The sequence below is a fragment of the Diabrotica undecimpunctata genome, unplaced genomic scaffold, assembly GCF_040954645.1.
Source record: "Diabrotica undecimpunctata isolate CICGRU unplaced genomic scaffold, icDiaUnde3 ctg00001360.1, whole genome shotgun sequence".
Classification (NCBI taxonomy): Eukaryota; Metazoa; Arthropoda; class Insecta; order Coleoptera; family Chrysomelidae; genus Diabrotica; species Diabrotica undecimpunctata.
Genome location: NW_027312205.1, coordinates 22,609 through 35,387, shown reverse-complemented (window position 1 = coordinate 35,387; position 12,779 = coordinate 22,609). Strand labels below are relative to the sequence as shown.

At 34.2% G+C, this 12,779-nt stretch overlaps 1 protein-coding gene across 1 annotated transcript; it reads left to right on the top strand.

Annotated features, from left to right (window-relative positions):
* The first annotated feature begins 6,694 nt into the window (after positions 1-6,694).
* Positions 6,695-7,801, top strand: LOC140431567 (uncharacterized). Its single transcript, XM_072519462.1, has one exon. The coding sequence runs from the start codon at positions 6,695-6,697 to the stop codon at positions 7,799-7,801; it is 1,107 nt and encodes a 368-aa protein (XP_072375563.1).
* The last annotated feature ends 4,978 nt before the right edge of the window (positions 7,802-12,779 follow it).

Below are 12,779 nucleotides of genomic sequence, written 5' to 3'. Positions count from 1 at the left end.
ACGCGCTATCTCAGAGTGTTGTATCGTTCTTAGTATGAATATGTTATCTGTAGTGGCTCTATTTGGTCTGAATCCATTTTGATAATCACCAATTATATTTTCGGAGTATTCTAATAATCTATTGTAGATTATACCAGAAAGACTTTTGTATATTACATTTAGCAATGTAATTGGCCTATAATTCTGGCATTCCCTCTTATCTCCTTTTTTATATATTGGCTGTATGAGGCCAACTGTCCATTCCTCTGGCATTTGCTCCTTCGTCCATATTAATGTTATTAGGTAATGGATTCTTTCCCAGAGTTCGGATCCTCCATGCTTTAATAATTCTGCCGAAATTCCGTCCGTTCCTGGTGCTTTATTTTTTTTTTTTTAATAAAAAGTTGTTACAAATAAAAAACTATCTTTTAAAAATCTTTTTTTAAAAAACAAAACAAGCTAATGTCATAAAAATAACGATCTGGCTGTCATATGTCAATATTAAATCTAACAGAGAACATCAAAATGATAGCATAGCCACACCCTAAGATTAACAATAACAATTATTAAAACCTTTTACTTATATTATTTATTATTTAAATCATTAAAGCAATTATTACTTTTTTTTAAATTGTCTGTCGTTACTTTAAAATAAAAACACAAAAAGTTACCTGATTTCACTAAAAAACAGCACTAAAGTTTTCGAGAATTAAACTGGAATATACTGGAATTTCTGCTATGCAAAAAGGACTGCTTCAAATGGTCTGAAAAAGCAACCAGAGGCAAATAAAAATGAGGTTGGAACAATTCACTGGCACATTGGACACACCCTATACGCAGCTTTAAACGTTTTTCAATACGCTGATACACGGCACAAACCCCTTAAATATTTAACAAAATAGTGGTTACTCTTTTCTAATCTGCCATATTACAGAGAGTAAATTTCCACAAACACAATTTGGCTTCAGAAATGGACTGGGAACTCGGGACGCCCTCTTTGCACTAAATGTATTACTGCAGAAATATCGAGATCAAAGGAAAGACGTCTTTGCTGTTTTTATTGACTATGAAAAGGCCTTTGATCGAGTACAGCATCACAAATTAATTACAATATTAAAAGATAAAGGAGTTGATAGTCAAGACATACGATTCATAGAAAAGTTATACTGGCGTCAAACAGCGACAGCTCGCATAAACGGAAACTCAACAGAAATATGTAAAATACAAAGAGGTGTCAGACAGGGTTGTATACTATCCCCACTGTTATTTAATTTATATTCAGATAGAATATTTAAAGAAGCGCTGCATAATTTGGAATGGGGCGTGAAAGTTAATGAAATTCTGATAAATACAATCAGATATGCAGACGATACAGTTATTTTAAGTGATGACATGAATGGATTACAATGCCTTTTAAATGCCATTGATACAGTGGGAAGACAGTTTGGCCTAAACATAAACTGTTCAAAAACAAAAAGCATGGTGTTTAGCCGTTTAGCACATCATGATGCACGATTATATGTTGATGATCATATAATTCAAAGAGTGTCCAGTTTTAATTAACTTGGTTGCCATATTACTGAACAACTAGATCCAGATCAAGAGATAAAACGTAGAATCGAGATAGCCCGCACGAAATTTTTAAAAATGAAGTCATTCTTCTGTAATGATAACTTGCAACTTCAACTTCGAAAGCGCATGGTTAAATGCTACATTTGGTCAGTCCTCTGATACGGTGTCGAAGCATGGACATTAAAAATATCCACCATTAATCGTCTGGAGGCCTTTGAAATGTGGCTGCACAGACGTATACTGAAAATTCCATGGACGGCTATGCTGACAAATGTGGCAGTTCTTGAGAGAGCAAATGCTGCTCGCGAGCTGCTTGATAACATCAAATGTAGAAAGATGGCCTATTTTGGACACGTAGTAAGGGGAGACAGATATAATATTCTTTAACTTATTATGATGGGTAAAATCGAAGGACGCAGAGGAATTGGTAGAAAGCAGGCCTCTTGGTTGAAAAATATCAGGGAGTGGACAGGAATGAGGAAAGCTCAGCAACTCTTTAGAATAGCTCAAGACAAAGACAGTTTCGCCATGTTAATCGCCAACGTCAAGGGGACTTGATAGGGAACGTTAAGAAGAAGAAATTTCCACAAATTTTCCACAAATTCGCCGGTTTGGCCAGCTTAACTCCACACGCCCGATCAACCTCAACTCAGTTTCCAACCTGTTACTTGACCTTCTGCCGATTTTGTATCGCACCCGCATTTCCCCTCATGTCCCCTACATACCCGTACACACCACGGAACCCGCTAAAATTTGTTAGACCTACGAATCTTGAAAATAACTTTAAACAATTTCAGCTGGGTTTTAGGATCGTAAAACCAAAACGCAATATGTCAAGTACTTAAACGGAAATACATATTTCGGACCAGGGACGTCTTTAGAAATTTTAAACCAAAAAAATTTATTATGCCAATTTTTAAACACAAGAAATTTATTAGGATACAATTTCATAACTTCGTCTTACCCGTACGACTCTTATTAGCTCCTCTCTGTTTTTTTCACTATAGTATAGTCAATAATTGACTTTTGGTTTCTGGATATGACTTAGCGGTGCTTCGTTTTATAATAAGTTGTTTAAAATTGTGCTGATTCCAAGTAAAAGATCAAGTGAGTGTCGTAAAGTTTTATTTTTCATTAGAAGAGATTTTTGTCACCTCAATCTATTTTTTTTTTTTATTTCTTTTTTTAAGATTGTATTTGGCCCAATGGAGAAAAGAAACATCAAAGACAATTAATTTCGTTGGAAACGAAAATTGCAATTTTAGATCGCTTAGGAAAAAGTGAAGGATCTACGGCAATTGGAAAACATTTAATTTATGTGAATCAACTGTAAGAGAAATAAATAAGAAAGTGCTATAGGCCAAATTTTTATCTTACTCAAGGGATGTATTATTAGAAAGAAAAGAAAGAGCCATCGCAATTTGCATTGAGGAACTAATTCAAAGAAGAGTTCCTGTAAGTGTTTATTTTATCCAGGAAAAAGCTCTTTAGTTTTATGAGTTAATGAAACACTCAGAGCCACCAACTTTCCTTTCCCAAGCTGGTAAAAAGTTTTCAGCTAGCAAAGGATGCTAATCGGCTAATTTCATAAAAAGGAATGCATTTCATAATATCAAGATCACAGAAGAATGTGCTACAGTATATAAACCAGCAGCAAAAATATTTTCAGAGGATGTAGCGAAAATAATTGAAGATGGGGACTATTGTGCTGGTCAAGTATTTAACGCTGATGAAACGGGGTTGTATTGGAAAAACATGCCTACCCGTACTTACATCGCAAAGGATAAAAAAACTGCAATTGGACATAAAGCAAGTAAAAATCGAGTAACATTATTACATACTTTGTAGCAATACATCAGGAGATAGGATGTTGAAACCGCTCTTAAGAAATAAATCTCTTAGACCAGGTGCTTTAAAAGGCAAAGATTTACTTTACAAGTAAACTGGAAAAGTATGGAAGAATTAAGCTATTTTAAACACTTATTATGTATATATATATATATATATATATATATATATATATATATATATATATATATATATATATATATATATAGGTGAAATGTAAAATTTAGGATAGGATTAAATTTAAAGTATGTAAAATTCTTAGAAACAACGAGATAACGATGAAAAAATTAATTTTCGAGATAATTAACTACACTTAAAGTCGCCTTTATAACCCATACGATTTTTAACTCATATGATCAACAAATAATTCAAAATATTTAAAAAAAATCGTCTATGAAGAAAAAACATTTTCAAACTGTATATACATCGACTACTACCCTCTAAGCTTCTTAACAGTGGCTCCATCCAATCAATACTTTTTTAGGACTTTTTATGTCACAATATTTTTTAGGCTGCTGTAACGATCAGTCTGGTAAATTTAAATCCCTTTTTTTATAAAAACACTTATAATGACTAGAGTAAAAACAAATCGATAATAACAAGGACACATAGATAACGAGTAATCTTAAGAAACTAACTTAAGGAGTCTTAATAAAGGATGGAGTGCTAATTTTATTCTATTATATTTATTTATTTATTATGACTAAAAAATAAACAATAAAATGCACGAAAGACAAGCTCCTCGATAATTTTTAATAACATTGTTAAATTTTCTATATTTTTATTGTACGAATAGCACGATTTGGTAAAAAGTATCTTTGGATTACTTTTACAGCTTGATTATCTGGCATTATTTCTAAGCAACTTAATTTTTATTAACCACGAACCAGCGCTACAATGGGTTGGTCCAAATATCTTTCTAAATCTTTGGCGATCAAAATATTCCCAATTGTTTTTCATCAGTGCTTGAAAGGGTCCACATTTGACATCCATTTATGATCACCTGTCTAATTATTGTTTTGTAGATTCTAAGCTTAGACTCACGATTTAGTAACTTACGTTTCATTAGGTCTTTGCATGCATAAAAGCACAGCTATCAGTCCGTGCTTGTATTTCTGGAGTGACGTTTTTGCTATCATTTATTATTGAGCCTAGGTAGGAAAAGGTGGAGGCATATTCGTAGGAATAGTTGTTTACCTTCAGATTCTCATGTCGATTCGACTTTGCGCATTTAGACAAGAAAAGAGAGAGGTCAGGTAATGATCATTTAATAAACCTTATAAAAGTGAAGCCAGTTTACTGGCTTCACTTTCACTTTACTGAAACACTAGGTAAATCTACTAAAAAATATTTATATATAAATATAATAAAATCATCTCCAAAAAGAGATTAATATGTCAGAGTGCAATTATAAATTTAAAAAAAAAATCTATTTATTGATATACAATAGACTCGCGATTATCCGAGGTAATTGGGACCGTGACTACCTCGGATACGGAAAAAACTCGGTTAACGCCGAGATTGGTTGTACTGATAGAAAAACACGTAACTAACGATAACTGTGATTATTTTAATGCCTTAAAACTGTATATTAAAGATAAAAATATTTGCTTCATTCCTCTTTTTGAGGCGGCGATGTTGCGCCAACGTTGAAAATGAAGGACGTCTACTAGCATCGATTCCTCTTGCTGCTCGATGTTTGCGAGAGCTGCTTCAAGGGCCTTCCACCCATCGGAATGAGAAATCTTTTAAGTAATCTCATCTGTGACTTTTTTTTCTTCATGGTTGATGTTTAGATCTAGATGGACAATTGCGTCATCTGCCAGTTCTATTTGGTTTCAACCAACCTTGGTTTGCGATTGGTTGTTCAACTGGTAATTGACTGGCTAGGTTGGCTATAATATCAACTTCACAGTCATCAGTTTCTTTTTAAAGGTTCAGTGTTTTGTTTTCTATCTGAAATAATTGTTTTAGGTCAGGTGTCAGGTAATTAAGACAAATAATTGTGTCAGGTCTTGTCCGCCGTGTATGTTAATATAGGTCTAATTGCTGCTTTATAGATTCTTGTTTTTGTGTCTTGTCTTAGGTGTTTGTTCTTCCAGATTTCAAGATTGTGTCATTAAGAGATCCCGCCGCTTTACTTGCTTTAAAGCTTTGCTGTCGTACTTCTTTTTTATCATCTCCGTAACTAGTTATATCTATTCCCAGATATCTAAACCTTGCTTCCTGCTTTATTATTTTCCCATTAATTTTAATTTTACATTGTAGTGAGTATTTAGATGTTGTCATACATTTGGTTTTTCTGCTGATATTATCCTATTGTATTTCTTATCTGTTATATTGAAGATTTCTGTTAATCTTTGGAGCTGCGTCGTCAGCATAATATAATATTTGGATTTCTGTGTTTCCAATTCTGTAACCATGACCTTTACGTACTGCTTGCATTATTTCGTTGATTATTAACCCTTGCACCGTTGCACCCTGTCTGACTTAACTTTGTACAGGTATACACTGTGTTAGTTTTCCATTTATCTTTGCCTGTAATCGATTATGGCAGTAGATGATTTCGATGGTTTGTATAATATTGATTGGTATGTTTCTTTTATAAGGTAAGATGGGGCAAGTGCAGAACATTATCATAAAATCCTATCACTTTTGAAATATGGGCTGCCATCTATTATTTGGTATCTTTAATACCCGTGACAACAGTCTTTAACAACAGCGAGCTGCTTTATTACGTTTCACTGATGATGTTATAGGTACGGTAGTGTCACTTGTGTTTTTGCAACTTCTCGAGCAAGGTCACTGATAAAAATTATCCATTTATATCTACCGAATCTGTGAACATCTTTATATTATTTTTGGTAGGTAAGTATCTTAGGCACAATAGTTTATGATAAACATAATATATTTTTTAAATATTTACTTTTTGACAGTTTTTATTGTTGTACCGCTCTTGCCCCACGGATTTTTAAAGTCGGGGCTAGTGCGGATAAAATTGTGGATAAAATCTCACACAGTTTTTCTTTATGCTTTTAGTTCCACCATGGTGAGAAATTACATTCGCAGAAGTAGCAGGGGCAAAGGATATACGAAAGAGAGTTTAAAAATTGCACTGTCGGCAATTAAATCTGGGCAAATGACTTTATACCGAGCTACTAAAGTGTACACAAGTCCAAGAAGTACTCTCTATGATCACCTTAAAGGTAGGAGAGGACAAAAAAGTTCCAGCTATGGAAGAATTTAGGACATTCCTCAACAGGAAGAAGAAAAACTAGCAAATGGCCTTCGTACTATGGAAAAATGGGGTTTTGGCCTTTCTAGAAAAGAAGTGTTGCAGGTTGTAGCTGACTTCGTCAAAGAGAATAACATTAAGACACAGTTTAAAGATGGTAAACCAGGAGAAGATTGGTTTCTTAATTTCAAGCGTAGACATAACCTCTCTATTAAAAAACCTCAGAGTGTTGAATTTGGTAGAAAAAAAAACCTTGACCCATTCCTGATCTACAACTATTTTGATTTACTTGAAAACGTTATAGAAGAACTTGGTTTACAAGAACGCCCGTCGCAAATTTGGAACTTGGATGAAAGCAGTTTTTGCACAGATCCGTCAAAAACAAAAATTGTCGGACAAAGGGGAGCTCCATCCACAAGAACTATTAGTGGGCCTGGCAAACAAAATACAACTGTTCTTATGTACTGCAGCGCAAGTGGCAAAAAAGCACCTCCGCTTATTGTCTTCAAAGGTAAACATGTTTGGGACCAGTGGACTGCTCCGCGTGGCACGGAGTTTTTAGATACTACCTACGCTGCCACTCCTAAAGGGTGGATGGAGACAACTGTATTTAGAAACTATTTTGAAAACAGTTTTTTAAAGTTTATTGGTTCAGAACGACCGGTATTAGTAATTTACGACGGACACGCGAGTCATCTTGGAGCAGATGTCATAAATATAGCTGTTGAAAACCATATTACGATACTTAAGCTCCCTCCTCACACCAGTCATGTACTCCAGCCCTTAGATTTGTGTGTATTTAAATCACTGAAGACCCGTTGGGATGCTAAACTTGTTGAATGGCAGAGAAGAAATGTGGGGGCCGCTGTAACAAAAAGTATGTTTTCCAAGATGATAGGAGAAATATGGCAGGAAACCAGGCCCGAAATATTAGTGAGTGGTTTCATTAAAGCAGGAATAGTTCCGCTGAATAGGAATATTATTCAGCAAGATTTATTTGACCCAGTGGCTCTCCAACGTTGGCAAAAAACCCGTAACATGGCTAGGTTTGATGGTCCTGACTTAACTTTGCCTAGTACATCAGCAAAAAATAATGAAAATCCAATCACAGTCGAAGCACAGTTAACTTCCAGCTCGACAGATATACAAAACATTTCAAGAAACTGAGAAGATTCTGGATGTTTCATTCGAAGAGTTGTTATTGAGGTCCAACCAAACGTGAAAACAATTCTAATTCGAAGAAAAGAAAACGCGTGTGCTTGGGTGCAGAGGTGATAACAAGAGCCGATGTTGAAAAAATTTTAAGTTCAAATACAACAAAAAAATATAAACCAGAAAAAAAAATTAAAAAGATTTACAAAAAAAAATTGCTGAAAGCAGTTCCGAAAATGATAATAGTTCTTGGTACAGTGATTCAAGCGAAAACAGAATTGTCGAATTTGACGAGCTAAGCAAAAGTGATTTGGAAGAGTTTGATGAAAAAAACCCTACTGACAAACTTACATTTACCAAAATACAAATTGGGGATTTTGTATTAGTAAATTTTCCTGGAAAAAAGAAAATGTTCAAATATGTTTGTTTGGTGAAACAACTGATCAATGGTGATGAAGCCGAAGTAACAGGCTTGAAAAGGCTCACAAATAAGTGCCATTTTATTTTAAAGCCCAACGATGTCTGCACTATTCTACTGTCGGACATAGAAACAAAACTACCTGTTCCAAAAATATCAATAACTGCTGATTACGAAAAGTATATTTTTGAGACTGCACCTGAAGTGTTTGAAGCATAGCATAAGTATTTTTTCCAATTATTATTATTTTTTGTTACTGTTAACAGGATTTATTCATTCTGGTACGTTAGTTTATGTTTTTATTTTAAATAAATATTTTTTCAGTCAAAATATCTGAAATTGTTTTGACTCTCTCCTAAAAAATATTTCGTAGCATTTTTTTCTTACTATTTTATTAAAGTTAAGCATAAAGAATAAAAATAATAAATAATAAAAATAAGAATAAGAAATAATTGGTCGGGTAATAATCACAATTATACGACAGAAGTTAAAAAATCTTAATTTGAAAGAGGTAATTTTTGTAGTTAAATGAATATTAACTATGAATTTTTTCGTTCGCACTTGCCCCATCTTACCTTACAGTAGGTGTAAGACGTCTTCAACTTAGATGCGATCGAAAGCCTTTGTCAGGTTTATAAAACATAGATATGCTGGTTGATTGTACTCGATGGTCTTTTTTGTAATTCTTACTGATCATGTATATATTTTACATGTTACATTTAAATAATATACGAGAAGGGATATTCTCATCCCATCAAACCAGCCATTCTAGGACACGTTTCGCTATTTTTAGATCGTTAGTTAAACCTGCTAGATGAGACGGAATGAAAAATATTTCCCTTCGTATGAAGGTGGATATACAAAACCTTTTTGTCACTCACTGACTGTTGTAATCTAGTTTTAATAGAAGCAAACCTACTACAATGACATCATCTGTACCTCTCATCTAGAGGGCACTATGTGGCACCAATATAAAATGCCTAAGGACGCTCCGTCATGTAGAATACTCCGTATTTGTATATGACCGAGCGTTCTTCGGTATTATCCTCTAGAATATAGGAAAAAATCAACTTGACTGCTCTACCAAAATGTTATCTGTCATTAATTGATTCATGTAATGACGAATAAATAGATGAACTGCTTTCAGAAGGTTCCAGACTAAAGCTGCCATAGAAAACCATAGAATTGGGGGAAAATGTTTTAACTCCGTTACTACAAGGAGACATCTGAGCATTTTTATCATCTCGATAACAAGAAATCATCCAAAAATTAAGAAAATCGTATGCCAAAGGAACACCTATGTCCACAAAGTAACGCGTAGCTAACACCGAGACCCAACTTACCGCCCTAACGACCAAAATTAGAATGATCCTCTTAAATTTCCCCAAGCGACACGGAACACCGCTTTTGCTGGTGAAAATTTTATTCAAGTGCAATATACCTTGAATTTGGATTTTTCTGTAGTCTATTTTGATTGAAAACTCAGATAATTACTTTAAATTCATGAAGGAAGAACGAGGAAGTGTGATATAAAAAGGGATAACACTTCACTAATGCAACGTCTTGCTAGTGGCTTCTAGTAGTATATAAAATAAACATTTAGATTATGCTTATTATTTTTGAAAATTTTAGACGCAATTATTAAATTGTTTAATACAAATCTTATGAAATTTTTTAATATACATAGTAGACAACAAAATGCTACAATGCCATGATATGTAAGTATTTGTCTTATTTTGTACCAGCCCCCGTAACTGTTCTAAACTTGACCTCGACAGATATTTTTCACTTACGTCCCTTATAGTATTACTTACTATTTATAATAATTTATTTTCTGTCAAATTATAATCCCTCTACACTTTTATAACCCCTTTAATAAGCTAGCTCGTTATCGAAGATTTATATCTTTTACTAACCATTGTCCGAGTAATAATAGAAGTGACCACAAAGCTCTATCAGCTTTCTTTTCCATTTTCTTATATAATAAGCAATCTTTTATGATTGATCCTATATAGAAATGAAAAGATAATATTTCTTTTTTGCAGGTGCTGATAAATGGTATATGGATGTTAATATCCCCACCGAGAGCGATTCATCATTACCCTACCAGAGAGGACAATTTATTGGTGTGTTCTTCCTATATCGACGCTTCATACATGATAGCGTTCACCTATCCCATTTTTCTGATAGTCGTCTGCACGGTGTATGCGGTTTTGACGAGGAAAATCCCTGAAGCGTTCAATGAATCCAAGCATATAGGTGAGAAAATATCCATCTATCTTTCATATCAATCAATCTCTATTATTTCATAATCGAGGATCTTACTCTGAGATAGCGCGTTTAAACTTATAGGCCAGCGAAATGAGAATTAAACTAGACAGTCGCTGTAACTGAGAAGTTTTGAGAAAATTAAAAAAATGTGTTTATATTTGAAACAAATAAAAAATTTGTGATTTTCCTGGAAAATGAAATATTTTATTATAAGTTTGATAATAATATTGGATGTATATTGATTTTAGTTAGTTAATAGATATTTATTTGTTATTCTATTGGTCTGACTTATATCTTTTCACGATATAATTAACAAAAAGAATGTCTAAGCTCTTATTTTTTGCCGTACTTGTTCAAATTAACAAAAAGAAACGTTTATTGACAAACTTGATAACCCCTCTCTCTCTCTCTCTCCAATGGCGCTACAGCCCAAATCGGGCCTTGGCCTCCTCCAAATTTGTCGGTTCCGCGCCGATCTTCTCCAGATTCTCACGTCTAGCAAATTTTGCGCGTCCGCTGACACTTCATCCTCCCATCTTTTCCGTGGCCTTTCTTTTGGTTTGCGCCCTGTATTTTACTTTCTAGGGCTCTTTTCGGCAACAAAACACGTGGTGTTCGTGTGTATTAAGGTATAAAAAATGCTTATTAGCATTTTTTATACCTTAATACACACAAACACCACGTGCTTTGTATTCAAGAGGTATACTAGCCACTCCTGGATATCTCCACTTCATGGTTTGTTCCAGTTTTACTTTTCTTTTCGGCAACCTTTCGGTCTCCATTCTTACTACATGACCAGCCCAGCGAAGTCTCTGAAGTTTAATGAATTCTGAGATGAGTCTCTTTGAACTTTTCAAATTTTTAAATTTGTAGACCCTGATTTTCGATCTCCAGTGTGTGTTTTTGGAGCGGAACACATGATCGAGTGAAAAAAAGCTTTGTTTCCCTTTACTATTCTGTGAAACTTTCTACCGTTTCAATATCGTCCTCTAATTCAACTGTGCGTCTGTTTCCTCTAGCTCTTGCCTGTTTTAACTTTTTTGTCTTTTGAATATTTATTTCTAGTCCGGTCCTCTTTTGCCTTTGGTTTTAATTGTGAATATATTTCTGCCGCCTCTTCTGTTCTGCATGACATGATACTGATATCATCGGCATAGGCGGCAATCTGTATTGATTTATTTGTTAGGAGATTACCTTTTCCTATATTCAGCTGTCTTATCACATATTCCAAGGTCAGGTTGGATAGTGTCGGTGCCAGCCCGTCTCCTTGCTTTAATCCTTGGATCATTGTAAAGTTTTCAGTGAGCTCATTTTGGTTTCTGATAGTTATCTGTTTCTTCTTTCTGTTCTGTTTTTTGTAATCTCAGTATCACTCATATTAAATCAAATATGTAGTATTTTACGCAACAGTCGTCGAAATATCGACGCAGCCACTAAGAAGTCTCACCCAAAAGGTTCCAAAACCAAGAAACCTTCTGCAGGAAGAACCAGATCTATTACGTCAAGAAAGAGAGTTAACCAAGGAATCTAGGAGAATTATAGAAGAAGATGAGTGCTCGAATGATAGTCAGGACATCGATTTAGAGGAAATAAATTAAAATAACCCTTTGGTCAATAAAATTCTTTATGTAAATATAGATAAGCCCTTTATCGACAATGTTGCCTCTTTAACTCCAACACTTGGTAAGCATCTGCCAACTTATAACGATAGAAGTTTAGGTATATTATATAAAAGAAGAGATTCTGGAGACCTCCCTATTTTTAATGGCAATCCACATGACTGGTCTGTTTTTATTAATAGTTTTGAAAGATCTACTGAGCTATGTCAAGTAGATAATCATGAGGATTTATTACGATTTCAAAAATGTTTAGAAGGTCCAGCAAGAGTCAGTGTTTCAAGTTTTTTAATTTTACCTCAACATGTGCCCCAAATTACAGCTACGTTAAAAATTTCATTTTGGAAGACCTGAGCAAATTATTGAAGCTCATATAAATTCTATTCGTAGATTACCACCTCCTTAACCGGAAAAACTTGAAACTCTGGTAGAATTTGCTTTAGCATTTAAACATTTTATTGGAAGCATCTAATTTAAAAGACTACTTTAATAACCCTACCCTTATGCATGATTTATTAAAGAAACTACCTTCACAAATTAAAGTTAATTGGGCGATATATCGTAGAGCTTTTCAAAATTTCTCAGAGATTAAGTGAACTGTGTAATCAGAAGGATTGTAAAAAGATTGCTGGTTGTCCAGAATTGTCAGAGGTATCTATTATCTCAAAGATGGAAGGCTGTTTAAGAC